At 43.6% G+C, this 23,442-nt stretch overlaps 1 protein-coding gene across 5 annotated transcripts in view; it reads left to right on the top strand.

The window, feature by feature from the left end:
- Positions 1-23,442, top strand: part of lamb2l (laminin, beta 2-like) — a 56,109-nt gene that overhangs the window by 4,886 nt on the left and 27,781 nt on the right. For 3 of the 5 annotated variants that reach the window (XM_052482813.1, XM_052482811.1, XM_052482812.1), the window contains 2 exons: positions 9,625-9,696; positions 22,135-22,304. In XM_052482813.1, coding sequence (XP_052338773.1) covers positions 9,633-9,696; positions 22,135-22,304 — 234 coding nt within the window. In that variant the 5' untranslated portion in view covers positions 9,625-9,632. Of the gene's footprint in view, positions 1-7,319; positions 7,344-9,624; positions 9,697-22,134; positions 22,305-23,442 lie in introns of those variants that run through there. The other 2 variants (XM_052482814.1, XM_052482815.1) reach the window with 2 other exon arrangements.

Genomic DNA, 23,442 nt, shown 5'->3' with positions numbered 1-23,442 from the left:
TGGCTCTGGTGTGGGCCAAAGAACCCGCTCATCCCGCGGATCCAGCCATGGACCCAGGCTGAACACTGTGCCTGGACTGGACCTCGATGCCGAGGAAGGCTCCTGCCATGGAGCAGGACTGGACACTGGCCCTGGCCTGGACATCGGTGCAGAGGAAGACTCCTGCCATGGAGTGGGACTGGACGCCGTGTCTGGACTGGGCCCCGATGCAGAGGAAGGCTCCGGCCTTGGAGCTGGAGGTTCCGGACCGTGGACTGTCGTAGGAGGTTTCGAACCATGGACCGTCGCAGGAGGTTCCGGACTGTGGACCGTCTCAGAAGGTTCCAGGCTATGGACCGTCTCAGGAGGTTCCGGACTGTGAACCGACGCCGGAAGCTCTGGACTGGGAATCGTTGCCGGAAGCTCTGGACTGGGAATCGTCGCCGAAAGCTCTGGACTGGGAACCGTCGCCGTAAGCTCTGGACTGGGAAAAAGCACTGGAGACCTAGTGCGTGGAGCCAGCACAGGTGGCACTGGACTGGTGACACGTACTTCAGGGCGGGTGCGAGGAGCTGGCACAGGACGTACCAGACTGGGAAGGCGCACTGGAGGCCTAGTGCGTGGAGCCGGCACAGGACGTTCTGGGCTGTGGAGGCGTACTGGAGATCTGGTGTGTATAGCCGGCTTCAATGGTACCGGTTCGATGACGCTGTGCGAGGAGCTGGCACAGGACGTACTGGGCTGTGGAGGCGTACTGGAGACCTGGTGCGTATAGCCGACATCAATTGTACCGGAACTATGACACACTTCGCACGGTGAGCGCGAGGAGCTGGCACAGGACATACTGGGCTGTGGAGGCGCACTGGAGACCTGGTGCGTAGAGCCGGCACAAATGGTACCGGACCAATGACACGCTCCTCAAGGCGAGTTTGGAGAGCTGGCACAGGACGTACAGGGCTGTGGATGCGTACTGGAGACCTGATGCGTGGATCCAGCACAGATTTGACCAGACTAATAGCACGCTCCTCAGGACGAGTACGGGGAGCTGACTCAGGTGGCATTAAACTTATTACACGCTCCTTAGGGCAAATGTTGTGCATCTTCCACCAACTCAACAACTCTCTCCACTCTTTCTCCTCCAATACCTCCATCCAGTCTCTGACGGTCTCTGACGGTCTCTGACTCTCTCCGTTCACTCTCCTCCAGTTTCTACATTTTCTCCCAGACTGGCTCTGGTTCACTCCTCGGCTCCGGCGACCACCCCATGTGCATCCCCAAAAACATTTTTCGGGCAGTCTTTTGGGCTTTCTCTGTGGCCGCGAACCCCAGCGTCGTCGCTGTCCTCCCTTCTCTCCTTGCGTCTCCCGCCAAGGAAGGCGAACCTGTCTTGCCAGGATTTCCTCCCAAGTCCAGGATCCCTTCCCATCCAGAATCTCCTCCCAAGTCCATGATACCCTCTCCTCCTGGGCACGCTGCTTGGTCCTGTTGTGGTGTGATATTCTATCGCGATCGTTGGAAGCATACTTACACCAATGTGCAGCGTGATCTGGGTTACACATCTATTTTATTTAAAGTAAGTGAACCACACAACACAACAATAAAGAATAAACAAAACGTGACAACAATGGATTGCTAACATGCAACTACACATAAACAATATCCCACAAACACAGGTGAGAAAAATTCTACTTAAATATGATCCCCAATTAGAGACAACGATTACCAGCTGCCTCAAATTGGGAATCATACAAATCACCAACAGAGAAAGACTAAACTAGAACCCCATATAGAAAATATAAACTAGAATACCCCCCAGTCACGCCCTGACCTACTATACCATAGAGAAACAAAGTATTTTTATTTCTGGAAGGAAAATCGTCATATATCAATCGCAGCTCTAATCGTAACCCTGTTGCAGACACAACAGAAGTTGCCATGCAGACGGTATATGATTATGTCATGTAGCTTGTCAGGGAAGAGGCTCCTGTGTTTCCAGTAGTGTATGTTTGAAGTTCTCAGGGGATTATAAAGTATTTGAAGTGGGGTTTTAATCATTACATAGCTATACTGATTCCTTCTGTTGGGGATGTCACTTTTGGGTGGTCTGTCTCCTTCCCAGCCGTACTGTATGGAGAGGCCTATTTGATCAGGGGGAATCTAGACAGGTTATTGGTCATAGTTTTACTTACAGTACAAAGAGTCAAAGTGCATTAAGTACAAACAAGTTAACAATGAAATACAATCTGTAGGCTACTAGTTTGTTCAAGGACTCACAGCAGTATATTTGGGTTAGTGATAGATAGCAGGTCTCAGGTCAGCTCTGGAAATGGGTTTACATGTCCTGAGGGTCATCCAGAGACTAAACACTGATCCTAATCACTCAGCATTTTACTCCTTTACTGTTAATGTTTCATTGACTTGGTTTCAGTGTTGAATTTGGACCATGTTGTCTGTGAAGGTTACCACACTGAGTCATGTGCCTTTATAAAGAGAGAGACTCTTCCATCATGACCTAATGTGAGTGAGCAGCAACCTCATGTTGCCAAGCTCTGTCGTACTTGGCCTGCTGTCACTCCTTTTGCCTCTGCCTGTCCTTTTACTTTTGATCTGATGGTCGCATACAGAATGGATCATCTTTGTCATTTATCGAGATGGTCAGTTAATAAGAAATAAGTCAGACTGACATAATTAGTTATTTTAGGTGTTAACCTTTCTTTGAATTATGTTGCAGTGAACATTGACTCAGGACAGTTAAAGTGGCAAAATGTAACTTTTTGGGCGACCTGACGAAATTCACACTGAAATGTGAGTTATAGGTCTGTCATTCTAGTTGAAAGGAAGTATTTGAAGCAGTAGATCTGTTCTATGTGCGCTATTTCTATGCTTGTTCTTAAGTTTAGTTTTTGCATTTTTTATTTTGGTTTTGTACAACAGCTTCAAACAGCTGAAAATACAATATTTTTGCTTATGGAAAATATATTTAACAGCGGTTTAGATGGTACAATGATTCTAGCTTATTTTGCCACATAACTATTATGGTTTTAGCAACCAGGAAATGGCTGAGCGATTTCTGCTTACTGCAACTTTAAAGAAATGTGTTATTGAATGGTTGCCTATGCACCGCTGCTATCGAAACGAGTTCATTATGATGTGTACATTTCATTAAGTACTGTTCTGAAGCACTATTTGTCCATGAAAACACAGCTGGTATCCCGTCTACATGACACACACACACACACACACACACACACACACACACACACACACACACACACACACACACACACACACACACACACACACACACACACACACACACACACACACACACACACACACACACACACACACACACACACACACACACACACACACACACACACACACACACACACACACACACACACACACACACACACACACACACACACACAAGGCAAGGCTTATCATTATTGTGTTCTAGGATATGAAAGCCAGGGATTATTTTGTCTAGTGTCCCCAGGTTACTTTATCTTTCATCTGACTTTTACTGGGAGGCATAGCGGTGAGCACTGTTCCAACCGCATGTCTCCCTCCTATTAAAATATGTATGTGCGTCAGTGTGTATGCACGTGCACTGAGTATACTGAACTGAACTGAAGTATGACAGTATTATCTGGATTTGTATTTAAGTAACTGTCCAGTGAAAATGTCACTTTTTAAAGTTCATATTCTGTTAACATACCCAAATAATGCTGTTGACTCATATTTTTGTTCAAAGCATACATTTGAGAAAAAAACACTTAAAAACTATATATTAATAATATTTTTAATGACCGGTATACACCCACAGTATTCTGTTGTTGGGGTACGCCCACACCATGCCAACACAGAAGAGCAGCTTTTTAACATACTTCATTAAAAAAAACACAAAAAATTGGAAGGAAAACTATTTCACTCATATTGCAATAAATTATAGGCAATATTTCATAGAAATCTGGAAAAACAGGACAGTTACTTTAAGACCCTCCGTGTTTTTCACTCAACTGTAGACTAGGCCAGAGGCCTGGACATGTTCTTGGAAGTTCAGGATAAAAGGCTAGCAGAAAGAAAATATAATGTTGAGGGGGTTTTGACCTGTGTGTTCGCTGTGCTTTACCGTACCACCACCACCCTTAGGATGGATGTCTTTCAATACCTATTTTGACGGAAGGATGAATGAGGTCATGTATTGCTCTTTTATTCAAAGTGGAGAGCTCCTCTGTGGAGCCATTGAATTGGCATTTTGATTCACAGAGAGGATGTAGTTGGCTATGTTATCCTCTCCCCACTAGTCTGTAAACAGGTGAGCTATAGACATCTCTGTCTTGATTGGGACTCGATCGGGTTACCATTATGTTCTCAATGTCAACACACATACACATACACTTTTTGGCACAAAAAAAACACAGGCAAGATCAAGATCAGACCATAGCGAGATGCTTATAAAATCACTTTTCCTCAGGTTCTGAATCTGCTGCGGTTGCCCCGCATCGGACTCCATCTCAGTGCCCTTTCATAGAGAGGGTCAAAGGTCATGTAACCACAGAGCAGTGAATGTGAGGGCGGCTTTGTTCCGTTGTGTGGTTTCTGTGGTTTGGCTGGTTGACACACAACCTTACAGCCATCTCATACAAAGGTTTAACCCTTTAACCCAGTGGTCACCAACAGGTTGATCGCGATCAAAGTTGATCGCAGCAAAGGTGATACTGTGAGATTTCAAAACTTTTAAAACCATGACTTGAGATCAACTGTCAATGAATACAGCCATGTGCTGCTGTTGTTCTCAGTGAGTTCGTGTTTAATATATATATATATATATAAGTGCTTACTCAGCGCTGTCCGCACTTTTTATTCAACACTTTTATAAGTAAGGAACATGTTTGTTCTTCCCTACTTCCACTCGTGCTGCAACCAGCACTTCAGCTGTAATGAATGAGTAGGAAAGTGTATCGATAGGCTTGCTCCGTTATTATTAGCAGAGGAATATTTCACCTTCTCTGTTCATAGGAGTAACAACATGGATTTGTGCGGTGCGACTACAGTTTCGCCATCAGCTGGAAGACGGTGTCCCTTTTTGCTCAGCGTCAGTAGAGGAAAGGGGGAGCGGAGGGACGTTGAGAGGCGGACCCTCAGTCTGCTGCTCTAACCCTCCTCTGAGACTGACCATCAGATGCGCAGGCATCCATCAGCCCAGTAAAATACAAATAAAAAGCACATTTTTTAAAATGTATGCTCACTCAGCTGTGCCTCACAAGTAATACAACAACTGATCTATTACCGGTGTGATCATATCGTCTACCTCAAAATGTTTATATAATCTTTTTTTTAATGGTCTGAACAACAATGGATTGGCAGAGCAATTCAAGTAAAGCTAATATGCGGTGATAATGTATTGGGCCTATAGCCTAGCCTACTGCACAAACCTCATTGCTACAGAACTGCTGCACAGACTTACATTTTTTAACTCATATAAAATACCAAATCTGAGCGGTAGATCTCAGCTTGCATTTGGACTCAGAAAGTGATCTTGACTCAGAAAAGGTTGGTGACCACTGCTTTAGCCCTCAACCGGCTGGTAGAGCATGTTTGGCAATGGAGTTAGAAGTAGATATGAAAAAAAATCTTCACCTTAACTTGATTGGTCAACTCCCCCAGCCCTCCTGCAGCAATTAACATAATTTGTATCCATCGTTTTGGGTTGCTGCAGTTCAGTGTTGTGGCACTCTGACTTTGCCCACTCAGAGGTCTGTAAGAAAACTCAAAATCAGTCACCAAAGATATGGGATAAACGGCAGGAATTCAGTTGGTGATGGATAAATATTGCACATTTCCTGTTAGTAGAGACCTTGAAGAGTAGAAATATGAAAATAAATATTTACACTGTAAAAAGGCTAAAAAGCAATATATATTTTAAATGTGCTCATCCAGGGGGTTGATATGTCAGTGACAAGTATGGTGAACTAATATGGTATGTATATTTTCTATAAAAAAATATTTTGGTGAAAAATAGGGTTGAAATGTTGAAACCACACTATATTAGGCGACATAAATTGACCCATGGAGTCATTTAATCAATATTCAGAAGGGCCTTTAAGTTTGCATATAAAATAACTCCTATAACAGTAATTAAAGACTGCACTTTGTAATTTAGTATCTAAAAATGCAGTCTGAATATGTGGGAAAGATGGTGGAAGAACCTGGATCATTTGAAATGTAAGAAAAGCATTTTGATAGACATTGCACTATATACACTAAACATATTAATTTCAATGTAATTAAATATTCATGTTTGGATGTGCACAATTATCATAACTACTCATTTAATGATGCATACCTACCTAAAAAAGCCATTGAAGCAGACCTAAAGTCATTTTTGTAGTATTATTGAGAAGAACAAAAATATAATGCAAATTGCCATTCTAATATGACATTGCTGGTATGACCCTCTTTTGACTTCTCAACAGCCTGGTAGAGCTCTGTTAGTCCCCAAATAAACATAAAGTTTAACAAAAATATTGGAAGTTCTTATTTGAGTTGTTCGTAATAGTAATTTAATGTTCGACATGTTTATGAAGACGAGACAGTTAAAGGGTTAGGCATGGTATATGAGAGTCCCTCCCACCTGGAACTAGGATTTCATGTTATTGAAAACCAAAGTTTCTCTGACTTTGTCAGAGTTTAGTCAACTACTGTATGTCCTATTGATCGAGACTTACTGTATCAACTTAAAGTTGTTGTGCCACATTATGCTAAAGTAACACAGTTCAACCTTATCTTCTTATTTCATCCAATGAAAATATAGAGCATGTTTTTATTTTCTCTCCTCATTTCAACTTCTTAGTTAGTTAAGCTGTAATTCCTACGTCATGTAGTGCACAGGGACAACCCTGTCTGCAACAGGAAGTACTTATGCCACAAACTCAGCAGGTTATTTTTCCCTGGACCGGAGGTCCTGTGTCGTCTCTCTGGTGGTCAGTTTGGATGCTCCCCTCTCCGGGAGCAGGGAGGGGGTGTCCCTGCACCGACGGCCCAGGGACAGCCAACACAGCACCCCAACCCCTCCCTCCCTCTCTCCTTCCCTCCTTCCTCCCCTCCCCTCCATCCCAACTCAACCCCCCCCCACCCCACACACACACACAAAAAAGTGGGGCAGTGCATTCCGCCTGCCTAGAGACCATTTCCCCTTTCACACAGTGGCTCTCAGAGTGACAGCTGAATTTGAATAAGAATCGCTGTCCACACTGCGCGCACAGACACACACACACACACACGCACACTAAAAGTGAACCAGCCTGCAGAAAGCTTCTCACCACAGAGAGGACTGAGTTTACTTGCGTGGCTGTGTGAGTACTTAGATCTTATTTATGCTATTACTCTGTATAGATACATCACTTTTCAGAAGTTGGACGTAACAGATGTTGTGTCGGATTGTTTGTCTGAACAGGTTTGATAGTGATGGGGGAATAAATCGATACAGTTACCTATCGCAATATTATTTTGGATGATATTATATTGATACTTTGACTCCAATTTGTTTTACTAGGTAGCGCTAGTCGGCTGTACCTGCTGTATTTTTCATCCAATAGCTTGCTCTCCATCTTTTTTTAAATAGTGAGACAATATTTTTTACTCTTTTATTTCCAGGACTGATCAAAATACACTTTCTCATGGTCTCTCTTGTCTCTCTGCAGCAGGCATATAGTGAGCAATATGCTAAGAACATCAAATTTCAATAAAATCGCAGTATCGAATCGCAATACATATCATATCGGCACCTAAGTATCATGATAATATGGTATCGTGAGGTCCCTGGTAATTCCCAGACGTAAGGTTTGAGAACTTTGTCAGGTCTGCTAGTGTGTTGCACTTTAAAAAAAAAAAAAGTCTATTTGAGTCTTTTTTTGCGAACAGGCACTCCATTTTTGTAAACACATAATATCAGAGATGTATGTTATTATATTTTCATTATGGTGAATTTGTTGTACTTTATGGTAGATGTAACTTTGTGAGATACTGAATTGGCATTCTGCGGTAGATAAGTGTGTCTGGTAAACTGTCAGGTTTTTGTGGCATGTTGTCTTGTTTCTGTGGTAAACTGTCAGGTTTTTGTGGCATGTTGTCTTGTTTCTGTGGTAAACTGTCAGGTTTATGTGGCATGTTGTCTTGTTTCTGTGGTAAACTGTCAGGTTTTTGTGGCATGTTGTCTTGTTTCTGTGGTAAACTGTCAGGTTTATGTGGCATGTTGTCTTGTTTCTGTGGTAAACTGTCAGGTTTCTGTGGCATGTTGTCTTGTTTCTGTGGTAAACTGTCAGGTTTCTGTGGCATGTTGTCTTGTTTCTGTGGTAAACTGTCAGGTTTCTGTGGCATGTTGTCTTGTTTCTGTGGTAAACTGTCAAGTTTCTGTGGCATGTTGTCTTGTTTCTGTGGTAAACTGGCAGGTTTCTGTGGCATGTTCTCTTGTTTCTGTGGTAAACTGGCAGGTTTCTGTGGCATGTTGTCTTGTTTCTGTGGAAAACTGTCTGCTGTGTTAAAATCACTTAATTTGCTCGTAACTGTTCTCCCTGTGGTTGTTTTATGTTGGTGGGAAACTGTGGTAGTGGCATTATGATGCAGAGCTGTCCTGTCCCAGTGTTGGACACTCTTCAGCAGAGTAGAGTGGCTGCAGTGAGGGGCCCTGATCCTCTCAAGGGTTTATACCCACAGAGAGACCCACCAGCCAGCCAGCCCCCAGCCCCTCTATCCCCAGGCTGCTGTAGGTAGGGAACCAAGCAGTGATAGGGAACTCCGCAGTGCAATAGCCACTTGTTGTTTTCTTTCACTTTTTCCCCGCTCTACTTGTCAATACTCAGCTTGCTGAGTTTATTGGGATTGTAACACTGCAGAGTTTTTTTATTTTATTGGGATTGTAACATTTTTCTCTTGTTATTCTGCATTATAGAGGAGCCATGCAGGTTTGGTCATTGGCCATATGAGAACAGCAGCACGGGGAGTTAGCTATCCCTGTACAATGGATATGACATCACTGTGTGGTACCGGCATCCCTCGGCCTCACTACTAGTACATGTTAATCTGTTACAGATGCAAATGTACAGTGTTCTGTATTGAAGGTTTGTTTGAAGGATTGCTGGTGGGATTATGTTCAAAAAATATTTGCCATGTTAACGCATCTTGAAAAAAGTATTAGAAATGGTACTATTGTCACTAGGTAGGATGTAGTACTATTTGACAACAACTTGAATTTGTTTGAGCCAAGTCAGATGAGAATAGTTGGACATCTGTAATCTGTGTTCCCACGCGCAGATCTGTAGGGAACATGCTCGGTCACATTCGGTCCTTAGAGCTGTGTTTGTGGAGACTGTGCACACACAACTCCTTTCTCTCGACAGTGTCACGACACGGTCACAGAGGCACCCCTGACCCCCTGAGGTCCAGTGTGTTAGGGTCAGCAGCACATACACACATTTCCTAATGGATTTATTGGTAGAAATAGTTGGGTCCTCCAGCCTTTCAATAGAGGATCATTGTGTATTATTATGCAAAATTATGATATTATGACATTGAAGTCAAAAAGACCAGGTCTATTTTGTCTTATTCACACATACTCTCTCCTACTCTGTGTTTCAGCCTTCCGGATGGCCTTCTGTCAAATTCGACTGACATCCGCCATGGCTGCATATCTGGGCATATTTATTTTAGGTGAGTGGAAGTTTCAGTTTGATCCTGCTCTCTGTAAACACTGTATTACAGTAGGTCTCTAAGGTGATGTATTATCTATCTTGGTGGCAGATGAGCAACACATCGCAGATATAGATGTAGGATCTTAGTTTGAGCCAGTTTGCTACAGCAGGAAAATAATCCTGCAGCAACAGGACATGTCATTTATTACGTGGATTATGGACATTATGGACATTTATGTAAGGGTTGGTACGTTTGTCGTAATTTCAAAGTGGAAATGAACAATTTCAGAAGCCTTTGTTGCCCTTTCCTGCAGTCAAATGACCCAGTGGCTTCATGGGTGGGTGGAATGTTATTAATAATTTCATAATTATTAAACATAATCTTTTTTCTATGTCAAACGGTTTTGTTATTTCAGTCTTCTGTGATCTATATAAAGTGTAATATTGGGATGCAAACTCAAAATGTAATACATTTCAACTCTATATCTGATGTGGTACAGGTGTCTTATACACATAACCATGTGTGTGAGGTGTATACTTTTGTTTCAAAGTAGATTTGTTTAAGACTACCAAGAAACACTCAGTGTGACCCTGATTTAGCCCACTGCAGTAAAAGGTTCAACTTAAAATACACTACACATTTAAATGTCCCCCCCCCCCAAAAAAAAAACCACACACAATTTTTTAAAACAAAATAAATACAATAAAAATGTTTTTCCGTTGAAAGTTCTCCTGCAACAGGGTGATCAAATTAATTCTACACCTGTATGTCTGTGTACTAACTCTATAGACCTTGATTCTAAACAGCCCCTCAGACATTGTGTTATTATTGGTCCTGTCAACAGACAGACATGGCTCCCCTTTCTCTCTCCTGACTCTTTTATTATCCACACTCGTGTTTTCCCTCCTCTGTCATTAACTGTTGACACACATGGCTGCGCCCTCTCTGAAGAGGTTCAATTAACAGTATTGTGTGTGAGCGGCTCTGCTTTCTACTCATCGACGAAAGGTACACACAAAAGACAGGGGAAACCGTCCACCAGAGAGAGGGGCGACTAGACTACAGTCCTCTCATCACCTCCATCCAGAACCACAGCGCTCTGAGTACACAAATACTCTCAGTGTTGAAATATGTATTGTTGATGTTTGTCACTCAGAATCAGCTGCTTACCCTGAACACCAGAATGAATGTTGAGTTTATTGACCATTGAAAATACTCATTTTGCAACTCTTACTTACCTGAATCAGCTATGGGCATATTATGCCGTAGACTCCCACACTGGAGGACAACAATAGTTTGAGGCATCTGGTTTTGGAAACAGGCCTTGATGACCTTGTACTATACATAAGAGCTCCACAGGCCACAACAACTCACTGTTGTCTCCACTCCTCCAGTCACACTACACTAAAATAAATTCTGTGTTGCTGGGTTGCAGGCATTGGGTCGCATATGGGTTGTTTTCTTTACAAAACTGCTGGGATATTGATGCTGGGTTTTTGATGCTGGGTTATGGAGGCGTGGCTTAGTACACTTGTGTAAGCCATTAAGATAGTCCTTTTTGGCTTCCCGGGAGAGTAAATGTCATCCCAGTTCTTCTGTTCTGTGATTATCACATGTTAAGGTTGGGTTGTTTTTAACCCAGTATATTTCTGCAGTGTAATGTCTGAGCTTACTTTGCTCAGAACCACAGTGTTTGTGGTTCTTTCAAATCAAATCAAAGACACTTTTATTTGTCACATGAGCCGAATACAACAAGTATAGACTTTAACGTGAAATGTTTACTTACGAGCCCTTTCCCAAAAATGCAGTTAAAAAGTAGAAAATTAACAAATAGATAAAAAAGAAAATAGAAACACAATAAAATAACAATAACAAGGCTATATACAGGCTATAAACAAGGAGTACTGGTACCAAGTCAGTGTACTGGGTTACGAGATAGTTGGGGTGATTAATTGAGGCAATATGTACATGTAGGTTTGATTAGGTGATTGATTGAAGTACTATGTACATGTAGGTGGGGGAGAAAAGCAGAAAGTCTGGGTAGCCGTTTAATTAACTGTTCAGCAGTGTTATGGCTTTGGGGTAGAAGCTGTTCAGAAGCCTTTTTGCCCCAGACTTGGCTCTCTGGTACCAATTACCGTGCGGTAGCACAGGGAACAGACTGACTTGGGTGGCTAGAGTCTTTGACAATTTTTAGGGCCTTCCTTTGACACTGCCTGTTATGGAGGTCCTGGATGACAGGGAGCTCGGCCTCAGTGATGTAATTGGCCGTATGCACTACCCTCTGTAGAGCCTTGCGGTTGGATGCCAGTCAGTTGCCATACCAAGCGGTGATGCAACCATTCAAGATGCTCTCGATGGTGCAGCTGTAGAACTTTTTCAGGATCTGAGGGCCCATGCCAAATTCTTTCAGCCTCCTGAGGGGGAAGAGGCATGGTTGTGCCCTCTTCACAACTGTGTTGGTGTGTTTGAACCATGAAAGGTCCTTTGTGATGTGGACACCGAGGAACTTGAAGCTCTCGATCGTGCCCACTACAGCCCCATCGTCTCATTGTTGTCGGTGATCAGGTCTTTCACTGTCGTTTCGTCAGCAAACTTAATGATGGTGTTGGAGTCGTGTGTGATCACACAGTTGTGGGTGAACAGGGAGTACAGGAGGGGGCTAAGCACGCACCCCTGAAGGGCACCTGTGTTGAGTGTCAGCGTGGTGAATGTGTTGTTGCATACCCTCACCACCTGGGGGCGGCCCATCAAAAAGTCCAGTACCCAATTGCAGAGGGAGGTGATTAATCCCATATACTTAGTTTAGTGATGAGCTTGTTGGGCACTATGGTGTTGAACACTGAGCTGTAGTCAATGAACAGCATTCTCACTTAGGTGTTCCTTTTGTCCATGTGGGAAAGAGCATTGTGGAGTGCAATAGTGATTGCATCATATGTGGATCTGTTGGGACGGTATGAGAATTGGAGTGGGTCCAGGGTGTCTGGGATGATGGTGTTGATGTGAGCCATGACCAGCCTTTCAATGCATTTCAGGGATTAACTTGGTGTTCTTGGGTACAGGGACTCAAGTGGTCTACTTGAAAAATGATGGTTCTTCAGAGGGCGTTGCGGAACTTCTTATAAGCTTCCAGATTTGTGTCTCGCTCCTTGAAAGCTTCACTCTAGCCTTTAGCTCAATGTGGATTTTGCCTTTAATGTATGGCTTCTGGTTAGGATATGTACGTACGGTCACTGTGGGGACTATGTCGTCAATGCACTTATTAATGAAGCCGGAGACTAATGTGGTAAATTCCTCGCCCGTTATACCCTCCTTGCCTAGTCTCTCCTACTTTCCCTTCCTTCCAACCAGTGGTTCTGTTTGAGAAATAGAAGCTTGCCAAGGTGAGCTGGCAAGCTTCTATTTCTCAAACAGAACCACTGCTTTTTTGTTACCTCTCTCCAGGAGTGGGTTGGATAAGAATTAGATCAGACAGTTTAGCCCTGGGGTCTGGAGAATCCTATTGCACAGCACACTGAAATTAAAGTTTGAAGGATTTGATTTTTTAACATATCCCATATTTATGCAGCCAAAACTCAAGGCTATAAGGAAGTGGAAGTAAGAGAGTAGGCGAGGAGGGTATAACAGGGAGGAAAGGAGGAGAAGGAAGACAGAGGTCAGTAATTGGTGGTTGTCTACTACATAGAGAAAAGAGAGAGCACAGCAAGGGTGTGAGAGTAAGAAAAGCTCATTAGTGTCCATATTTGAAAGAAAGGGGTGATAGAGAAAGGGAGGGCTATTAGAGCACAACTTCATTACCAGCAGTGTGAGAAAGCAGAGAAAGCCCAGTCTCTGTGCCCTGCAGCAGTTGCACATACAGACTGATGTACCACTTTCCTCAAATCAATCAAATTTGATTTGTCACATGCACCAAATACAAAGGGTGGAGAGTTAAAGATATTTCCTGGTTGCTAAATCTTTTCTAATTTCTTATCTTTTTCCTAATTTCAGTTTATGTGACAAAACAAGCAAGTATAGTGTAGATAATCATTATAATAAATCTAAACCGCTGTGAAATATTTTTTCCATAACCCAAAATATTGTATTTTCAGCTGTTTGAAGTTGGTGTACAAAACTGAAACTAAAATACGTGAAAACCTAACTTAAGACCGGGAAGCATAGAAATAGCACAAGTAGAACAGATCTAACGCTTCGTAGACTTGTTTTCAATGAGAATGACAGATTCTCACATTTCTATGTGGATTTGGTTGGGTCTCCCAAAAAGTTACGTATTGCAGCTTTAACTGTGAAATGCTTGCTAATGAACCCTTCCCAACGATGCAGATTAATATATATATATATACAAAATAAACAAAAATAGAAACACAAGAGGAGTTAAACACACAAAAATGTAGCTATAAACAGGTAGTACCAGTACCAGATCAATGTGCAGGTAGGTGTATGAGGAATTTGAGGTAGATATGTACATGCAGGCAGAGTAAAGTGACTAGGCATCAGGATAGATAATAATACGAGTAAAATAAAGAGCAGCAGCATATGATGAGTGTAAAAGTGTGTGTGTATGTGTGTTTGTGTTGTTGGTATGCGTGTGTGTGTTATGTGTGTGTGTGTGCGTATGTGAGTGTGGGTTTTGTGTCTCGTGTGTGTGTGACTGTGTATATGGTATGTATATATAGTCTTGTGAGTGTGCATAGAGTCAGTGCAGATAGTTCAGGTAACCATTAATGAACTATTTAGCAGCCTTATGGCTATTTAGAAGTTTTATGGCTTGGGGGTAGAAGAGTTACCGCTTCCAAGAAATGGGACACAGACATGGACACATAGAAGAAATCTTGCGAGGACCTTCCTGACGGGACAGCCCCAGCCGGTGAGGGTAGGAAATAACACTTCCGCCACGCTGAGCCTTAACACGGGGGCCCCTCCAGGATGTGTGCTTAGTCCCCTCCTGTACTCCCTGCTCCAGAGACTTCTCCAAAAGGTGGAGAGGAACACCCAGAGTGTGACACAGAGTTGCACTTACTTGTTTCAGATGCTGACACCCCTCCTGTCACAGCACCACAGACTCCAGTGCCAATGACTTCTCGTGGCAGATTTGTCAAACCACCGGACAGATATGGAGAGTATGTACAGTAATTAACACATAGCCTGCATAATGTGGCAGAATAACCCCGCTGCAGCTATGAAGGTGACTGACAGTCTACTACCTTAGGTTAGATTAGTTAACATTGAAGAAACAAAGGAATGTTAAGTCGGCAGAAAACGGGTTGATGTTTCATGTGTTGTTAATTATTCATATGTTATGAAGGAGACACAAGTTTATTACAGAGAGATAGACTATAGACAGCCATTCATGTAATGTGATGTCTTGACACATTTTAGAAACACACGTACTAAAAGATTCAAATAAAGTCTGACGTGATGTACTGGAACTATTTTATTGTAGCTCGGGGCGCTAAACCGCAGGTGTGTATGGTGTTTCCTCCAGAGCAGCGCAGCACAGCGCAGGTTTTATGTAGAGAAGGGATTTGTCTCTGCTTTACTGTGTTGCTGCCATTGTTCTGCTGACTTTCACCAGTCTCTTACTACAAAAGAGGAGCCACTCCTCAGACAGCTGTTCAGGCGAGATCTGATGTAGTAATGGTTCTGTATAGCTTTGCACTTGCAACTCCACCCGTTGTTTACGTAATGTATGAGGTAATTGCTATACAACACACAAAAGGTATTGGAGTTCTCTGTAAAATATCTTGACAACCAGGGTTGAATGGATGGAACCTGAGAATGACAGAATTCAGGGGTTCCCTCTGTATGACAGGGTTCCACCACCATAACTTAAGATGCCAGAACAGTGAGCACTGAAAGCTTTGATGCTGTGAATTATTCTTTTTCAACTTCTCTGGTCATGTAACACAACCTAGGGTAGCTTGGTGGTTAGAGCGTTGGACTAGTAACCGGAAGGTTGGAAGTTCAAACCCCTGAGCTGACAAGGTACAAATCTGTTGTTCTGCCCCTGAACACTGTTCCTAGGTTGTCATTGAAAATAAGAATTTGTTCTTAACTGACTTGCCTAGTTAAATAAAGGTACAATATTCAGTAATCTCACAGGGTAAGATTCTGTTATTTAAATCCAACAGAATTTGGGGCATTTCTGGAATGTCTGGCAAATGATAGGTTACTAGCAGCAGCTCTTGTCTCTGTATGGTTGTCAGAATGGGCCTCTTCAGGGTTCATTGGTGACTGAGGTGTGTTTTGACAGAGAAGTCCAGTCCACACACACATACAGTACATGCAGCCAGTGAGGTATAAAGTGTGTTCCGGTGACTACTGTCTGTCTGCCCTCCCAGCCCAGGAGCCAGACAGCCGTTCACTACTCCTCTCTTCTTCCACCTGGGCGTCATCGTTTCTTTCCCAGGAACTCTAATCCAGTTAAAGACAGATTACCGGGTCTTGTGATTTTCTTAAACCCTCCCTCTCCCTCCTTCCCTGGGTGGCACTGGCACAAAGTTCAGACTGCTAGGTATTCTGGGATATGTGCCCTTTTATCCTCACTCCCCTGCAGTCAGGAATCTGGGTCATATTCTCTGTTAATGACTGTAACTGGGAAACATCTATTGGAAGTGTGTGAAAGTGTTGCCTCTTACCTTCAATCAGTATCAATTGGTGCTTTGCTATGCTCTGCCCTACTGTACAATCAATACAGAACAGGATATTTTCTAGACTGTGTCCTGTTCAGTGGAGGCTGCTGAGGGGAGGATGGCTCATAATAATGGCTGGAATGGAGTTTAATGGATGGAATGGTATCAAACACATGAAAGCTATGTTTTGGATACCATTCCATTTAATCTATTCCAGCCATTATTATGAGCCATCCTCCCCTCAGCAGCCCCCACTGGTCCTGTTCAATGTTAAATTAACCATCAGTGAGAATGTGTACAAGTCTTCCAATCACAGCACGTCCCGCTATAGTTATCTGACTCACAATCCATCAATTCATGGGATTGTCTAATGATGACAGTATTGTGAGTGACACACTGGGCTTTAGTGCTGGGAGGCCATTCCACTGACTGGAATATGGTGACAGAGAAGAGAGGGACCTGAAGAGACTGGATTCAAATCCAACAGATCACTGGAGCTCTGATACTGTATGCTTGACCAGTACACTTGGGCTCCTGAGTGGCGCAGCGGTCTAAGGCACTGCATCTCAGTGCTTGAGGCATCTCTACAGACCCTGGTTCGATCCTGGGCTGTATCACAACCGGTCGTGATCGAGAGTCCCATAAGGTGGCGCATAATTGGCCCAGCGTCGTCCGGGTTAGGGGAATGGTTTGGGGTAGGCCGTCATTGTAAAATAAGAATTTGTTCTAAACTGATTCGTCTAGTTAAATAAACTGTTTGTTTTTTAAAATAGGGAGTGAGGATTCAGAGACAGCTTGTAGGAGCTGCTGTTATTGGATATGGGGCAACAATGACAGTTATGAGAGCAGTGGACCAACTGATGAATAGCCTATGGAGAGATGATCTCTGAGCACAGTTAACAGTGTTAGATCCAGTAGAAGGGAACAGAGGTTGATAGGTCCTGGCCATAGCAGCTCTGACAGACAATGGATTCACTGCTCAGCTCAGTGCTCCATTCCAGTGGCTGAGAAAGTGTCAGGTAGTGTGTGGATTAAGCCTGGACTCCCAGTGGAAAGACAGCTATACTACTGAAGCCCAGTAGCGTGGAGGATCCATATGCTGTCAGCCTGACTGCCTAAGCCTGGTTCCTCTGCCCTCCCTGGTCCCCTGTCCCAGCCCGTATAGCGATAAGCACCACAGAGCATGTTGGACGGGCCCTCCACACTCCAACACACATGTTCTACCTCTGCACAGGGGCATTGTGGGATGGGGCAAAGTGTTTGGAACAGTCTGTGTCTGACACCTGGAATGTTTTTCTTAATAAATACACGTTTCCCCTCTCGCAGTCTCCCTGCATTTTTACTGTAGCGCCCGGGACAGAAGGGAGATGGGATGTTGGGCAAGTGTGTGTCTGCCTACGCCTTCCTTCTTCGGCATGCGTGTGTGTGTGTGTGTGTAGCTACGTGGCGGGCGGTGTACAGACACGTGCTTGACCAACGCTCTAATCAGACTGAGAAACCAGCTGTTGTCAACAGCAGTTTTGAAACCTACGAAAGCCCTGTGTTTTTCTCTGCACGCTCCAATACGTTAGCATTAGGACCCGATCTAACAGTAACGTTCTCACACATGTCGTCAGGAATGAGCTCAAAAGGTGCTACTTGAGACCCCGTGATGTAAATGGTAGTTTTACTTTATATGTGTCTATTTCCTCAGTGATTTTTCGTGAGCAGCTGTACCTTGAGTTTTAAGAATAAAACATGAAGAGGAGTTGAGCAGAAGGGACAACAGCGTCTACACTGGTCGACTGTGTATTAAACAATGGGTGCTTAGGTCGGATTTGAAATGGTCTTTGAAGTGTATGTTTTTGTTATTGTTGTCATTTTGGGGGGACAGATGAATGCAATAACAAAGTAGGTGAAAGCAGACCCTGGGGTGGCTTTACCAGGGCCCTCCCCAAATACACTCTTACACAACACATGCACACACACACATACACATACATACATGCACACACGTTCTCTTTGCTAGTCGGTGCAGGAGAAAACAAGGTAAAGGATATATTACAGATATCGTATCACCCACCAGAGAGGAGGGGGCTTGACATCACTGTCAAGTCTAAGAAGTCTGAGCTATTTAGAAAAATGATATTTGTGTGTTGTCTGCAAACAGAGCACCCGTTTGCAGTGGTGCCTTGTAATTATCAGCCAAAACCCAGACTAGGTGCACTATATATTTCAACATCGGTGAGAAAATAGTCATGAGGGAAGATATAACTCCAACACCACATACTGTCATCATAGTGAGGTGGACAATTCAACACACTGAGATACAGAAGATTGCCCCTTCAAATGTCCAGTCATGCGACACGCCCACATTGCAGCTTAGAGAAGCCATTAGACTCTGCATCACGGTCAGAGGTAGCTTGTCACAGCCAGGGAGGGGTCCTAAGCGTCACAGTCACCCCCCCGCTATCTTTGTCCTACATCTCTGGTGAGCTTCAGGTATTCTCTGTGGGCTAATGTACAGCACTCCTAAACAGACTCTTCTGTTTGCCCAGGGAGAGTCGGATATGTGCAGATATCAACATTCCAAAGGTCACACTTTGATTTAACTGCAGCTTTACTGTACCTGTACATGTGTGCGAGTGGCTGGATGTCTCAGGTTAATCAAGGCCCAGTGGCATATTGCCTTGTGTGAATGCTTTACTTCTCCTTTACTGGAATTCAGGGAATCTGCTTCAGTTAAATATTTGACTTCAACAGGGGCCAACTCATAGCACAGGTAAAGGATATTCATTTGATCACCCTGTTGCAGGAGAAGGTTTCTGAAGCTTGTAATTTCCACTTAGACATTTCAGACTCGGCCCTATATTTACTTGGTTCTCCTTATCATGCCCTAATGACTGGGTGTCTATGGGAAATATGATATACTTCATTTCTCATGGGTAACACAGGATGTTTTTAATTCCACATCACACCTTCCACCTCCGTCGTGTCCCAACATGCTGTGTGTTTGATGTCACCTGGGCCTCTGATGTTGAAAGGGGCCCCAGCGATCTCTGTATCTCTTTACACATCTCAAGCTGCCTCTCTATTTTATATTCCCCTCACTCAATCACTCTCGCTTCCACTCTTGTTGCTCTCAACCATGATGAGAGTGGGTTTTCAGAGTCAGTGACGTGTAGACAACATTTACGTGGGTGAGAGGGACAACAGGGTGTAATAATAGGGCAATTCTGCAGTGGCCCTGGCACCTTCTGAACAGCAGCTACCTTGAACACAAGGGTCTCCTCCAGGTGCAGAAGGAGCTGTGCAGTTCATAGTTCACAGGTTATGGCAGTGCGTTAAAGATGAGGTCGCAATAACGACAACAACAACATTTATTGTCTCTATTTTAACAGCCACCATTCAGCTGTGAGGAGCCCGAAGCAGCACTAGCAGTAGTATGTGAGAGAGTCCAACCAGTGTCCTAGAGACAGCTTAGGGGAATCAGTGATTTATTTACCTCTCTTCAATGTTCACCTCAGACTCCTGGCTTAAGGAAAGTAAATCAACTTGACCCTTGTCCATTAGATTTCAATCCCTTTTTGACCACACCCCTTTTGATTTGAACAAAACTTTCCAGCCATATTTGCTGATGGTAGAAGTGGTCAGAACATACTTTCTGGACCTGAATGCCAAAACATTTAGGAGATAGAGGTGCTCAAAGTTGACCCATTTTGCATACCCCACCCTACCATAAAGCATCCATGTCTTCATCACTGGAAAAGATAAATGGTTGAGACACATGCATGCTCTTGAATACGGTCCGCCAACCGTCACCTTAAATAGGATTGTCTCTTCTACGATTTCAATAGATTTCCTATGGAAGATTGAAATTATAATTTAAAACAACTGATATTCCCATTCAAGTCAACATGTGTGGACTTCCAACCATCTTTGTACCACCATTTGAAAGTAAACATTTTGTTTTTGTTCCCGTTTTAGTACATTTATCAGCCAAAAGATGACACCCATCCTATTCAAGAGCATGCTGTGTCTCAACCGATGGTGGGAAAAACACTAACAACTGTAGCATAGTCTAAGCTACAACATTTGTGAAAATTAAGAATATCGTAGTTTATGCGTTTTTACATAATTTATGTTAAAGGTAAAACAATGATATTATTTGTATTAAAAATAACATTTGTTTCAAGAAAATGTGAAATCGTTTGTAAGCTTTAAATGGTATCAGACTTTTCCAGGGATGAAGACGTTGGCTTTCTCATGGTAGGTCTCCTGACCTCAGAGTCCGGAAAGGCTGTTTTGACGTTGTCGAGATGATGCATGGATAATGAAAGGGGCTGTGCTTTTTTACTGATTGGTTTTCCTTTGTGTCTTTCTCACTCAAACACCCACATGGGCGGCCGCACATGCGTAAGAGCCACCCCCTTCCAATACAACTGTTGGATTTTGAAATCCAAAAAAACGTGAGGTCTCAACCCCCCAGGAAAACATTTTACATCTCAGAGAACTGATCAAAGCTCAGCCAGAAATAAGCACAACTCTGACCGAATACTGCATTTACAATGGCCTCCTGTCCAGACCAGTGCGTCAGGTCTTCCTCGCTCACCATGTGAGTCGTGTAGTGCAAAAAAAGGTCAACTTTGAGCATCTATATCTCCTAAATGTTTTGGTATTCAGGTCCAAAAAGTGACTTTCTGACCATTTCTACCGTGGGCAAATATGTATAAAGTTTTGTTCAAAACAAAAGGGATGCTCAAAAAGGGATGGAAATGGAACGACCCCTATGTAACCTGATGTGATACCATTATTTACTGTCACGACCTCCGCCGAAGTCGGCTCCTCTCCTTGTTCAGGCGGCGTTCGGCGGGCGACGTCACCGGCTTTCTAGCCATCGCCGCTCCATTTTCTCATTGTTCCATTTGTTTTGTCTTGTTCCCTGCACACCTGGTTTACATTCCCTAGTCACACTGCATGCATTTATTCCTCTGTTTCCCCTCATGTCTTTGTGTGAAATTGTTTTGTTACGTGTTTAGTGTGATGCGCCAGACAGTTTTTTCCCCCGGGTATCGTATTTCGACCCGTTGTATGTATTTGTCATATATTTGTATATTTGTGAGTGTTTTCGCACTTATTGACTTTTACCTGTGGCTGGAGGATTTTGGACACAGTTGAGTCTGTCTTTTGTGCTGTTGCCAAATAAAAGTGCGCCTGATCACAACTCACTGCTCTCTTCGTACCAGTAGCGCACAACCTTTTCAATTTACATTAGTTAACTTGACACGGACTCTATCTGCCCTGTCTGTCATGACAATTACTACAGATCTGCAACGGAAAACAGTTACTGCGTTTACATAGAAAATATGGCATCCTGTTACATGTATTTTGTTACTCCCCAACGCTAGTAGTAACCCAGTAACCACTGTAGAATTGTCTAAACAGAGATGTTTTCCTGTGATTTCCCAGGCAGGGTGGGACTGTAACGCACCTAGCGTAGCGTACAGGAGTGGCTGTATGCAGAGTGAGCTCATCCTCTGGTCCTGCCTGCTGACTGAACACTGTAAACACTATGCTCTTAGTGATACAGATATCACTCCTGTGGAAAGACAAGCCCATTGTCTCCAGTCACGAAGCATGAAGTCATTACCCTTAAGTTCTCTTTACAGACCGCAAATATAACATGATACCTGAGTATAACTGTGTATATGTCATTTCTTTATGTCTCCGATCTCCATAATATTAAACTCTTCAATCCATATGCTTTATAAATTATATAGCAACTAATCTGGAGGTGTTTTGTGTTATTTTCCTTCCTCTTCCCTTGTCCTCAATCCCCCCTCAGCTCTGAGTGTTGTGGGACAGCAGCTTCCCTCCAGCCCGCATGGCTGCATGGAGGGCAGCTGTTACCCGGCAACAGGCAACCTGTTGATTGGCCGAGCCATTAATCTCAGCGCCACCTCCACTTGTGGTCTTCATGGGCCTGAACACTACTGCATAGTCAGCCACCTGCAGGTGAGAACACACACACGCACACACACCTGGACTTGAACCTAAACCTATGTTGGAAATAAGACCCCATTATCTGTCTTACCCCACCCCACAATTGGTCATGTCTCTCAGTAGAAGTCAGGATATCCAGTGGGGTGAGGGGCTTGTCTGTTTCCATCTCTAAGCGTGTCCCCCTTGACTGCCAAGCCTCCCAATGTCTCAATGTCCCAGGTGTACAGCGCATCCTGCCTCCCTCCCTCCTCTCACCCCTCCCTACATCCCTCCATCCCTGACACATGTTGACTTGAAGTCTGCATGTATGTGTTCTACCTCATTGTGGGCAACAGATACGGCAACACATTGTGGAGTGTTATAGGGTTACATGATTGACAGGTGGTGACTGTGGAATGGCTCTTAGCGCAGGGCGGGACATAGTGACAGCCCCTCATACTGTAGCTCCAGGTGGGAACTATCATCTGTCAGTCAAATCACTCAACTGCTACTTCACCGGCCCACACCAAATACCCCTGTCTCAATCCGTTCTAAACATTCCACCGCTCCTGGTCTTCTTTTTATAACAACTGTAGTGACATGTGCACAGAAAGTATGATAAAAAAAAAACATTTGCCTGTTCAATTCATTTTGTAACAAATGCAGCTACTGGTCACTTCCTGTATCTTCCTGCAGTAATCTGATGATGTCAGTGTAGTGGCTGGTCCTACAGTAATCTGATGATGTCAGTGAAGTGTCTGGTCCTACAGTAATCTGATGATGTCAGTGTAGTGGCTGGTCCTACAGTAATCTGATGATGTCAGTGTAGTGGCTGGTCCTACAGTAATCTGATGATGCCGGTGTAGTGGCTGGTCCTACAGTAATCTGATGATGTCAGTGTAGTGGCTGGTCCTACAGTAATCTGATGATGTCAGTGTAGTGGCTGGTCCTACAGTAATCTGATGATGTCAGTGTAGTGGCTGGTCCTACAGTAATCTGATGATGTCAGTGGAGTGGCTGGTCCTACAGTAATCTGATGATGTCAGTGTAGTGGCTGGTCCTACAGTAATCTGATGATGTCAGTGTAGTGACTGGTCCTACAGTAATCTGATGATGTCAGTGTAGTGACTGGTCCTACAGTAATCTGATGATGTCAGTGTAGTGACTGGTC

This window comes from Oncorhynchus keta, chromosome 28 (assembly GCF_023373465.1).
Source record: "Oncorhynchus keta strain PuntledgeMale-10-30-2019 chromosome 28, Oket_V2, whole genome shotgun sequence".
NCBI lineage: Eukaryota > Metazoa > Chordata > Actinopteri > Salmoniformes > Salmonidae > Oncorhynchus > Oncorhynchus keta.
The sequence above is the reverse complement of the archived record's forward strand: the minus strand, read 5'-3'. Positions and strand labels throughout refer to the sequence as shown.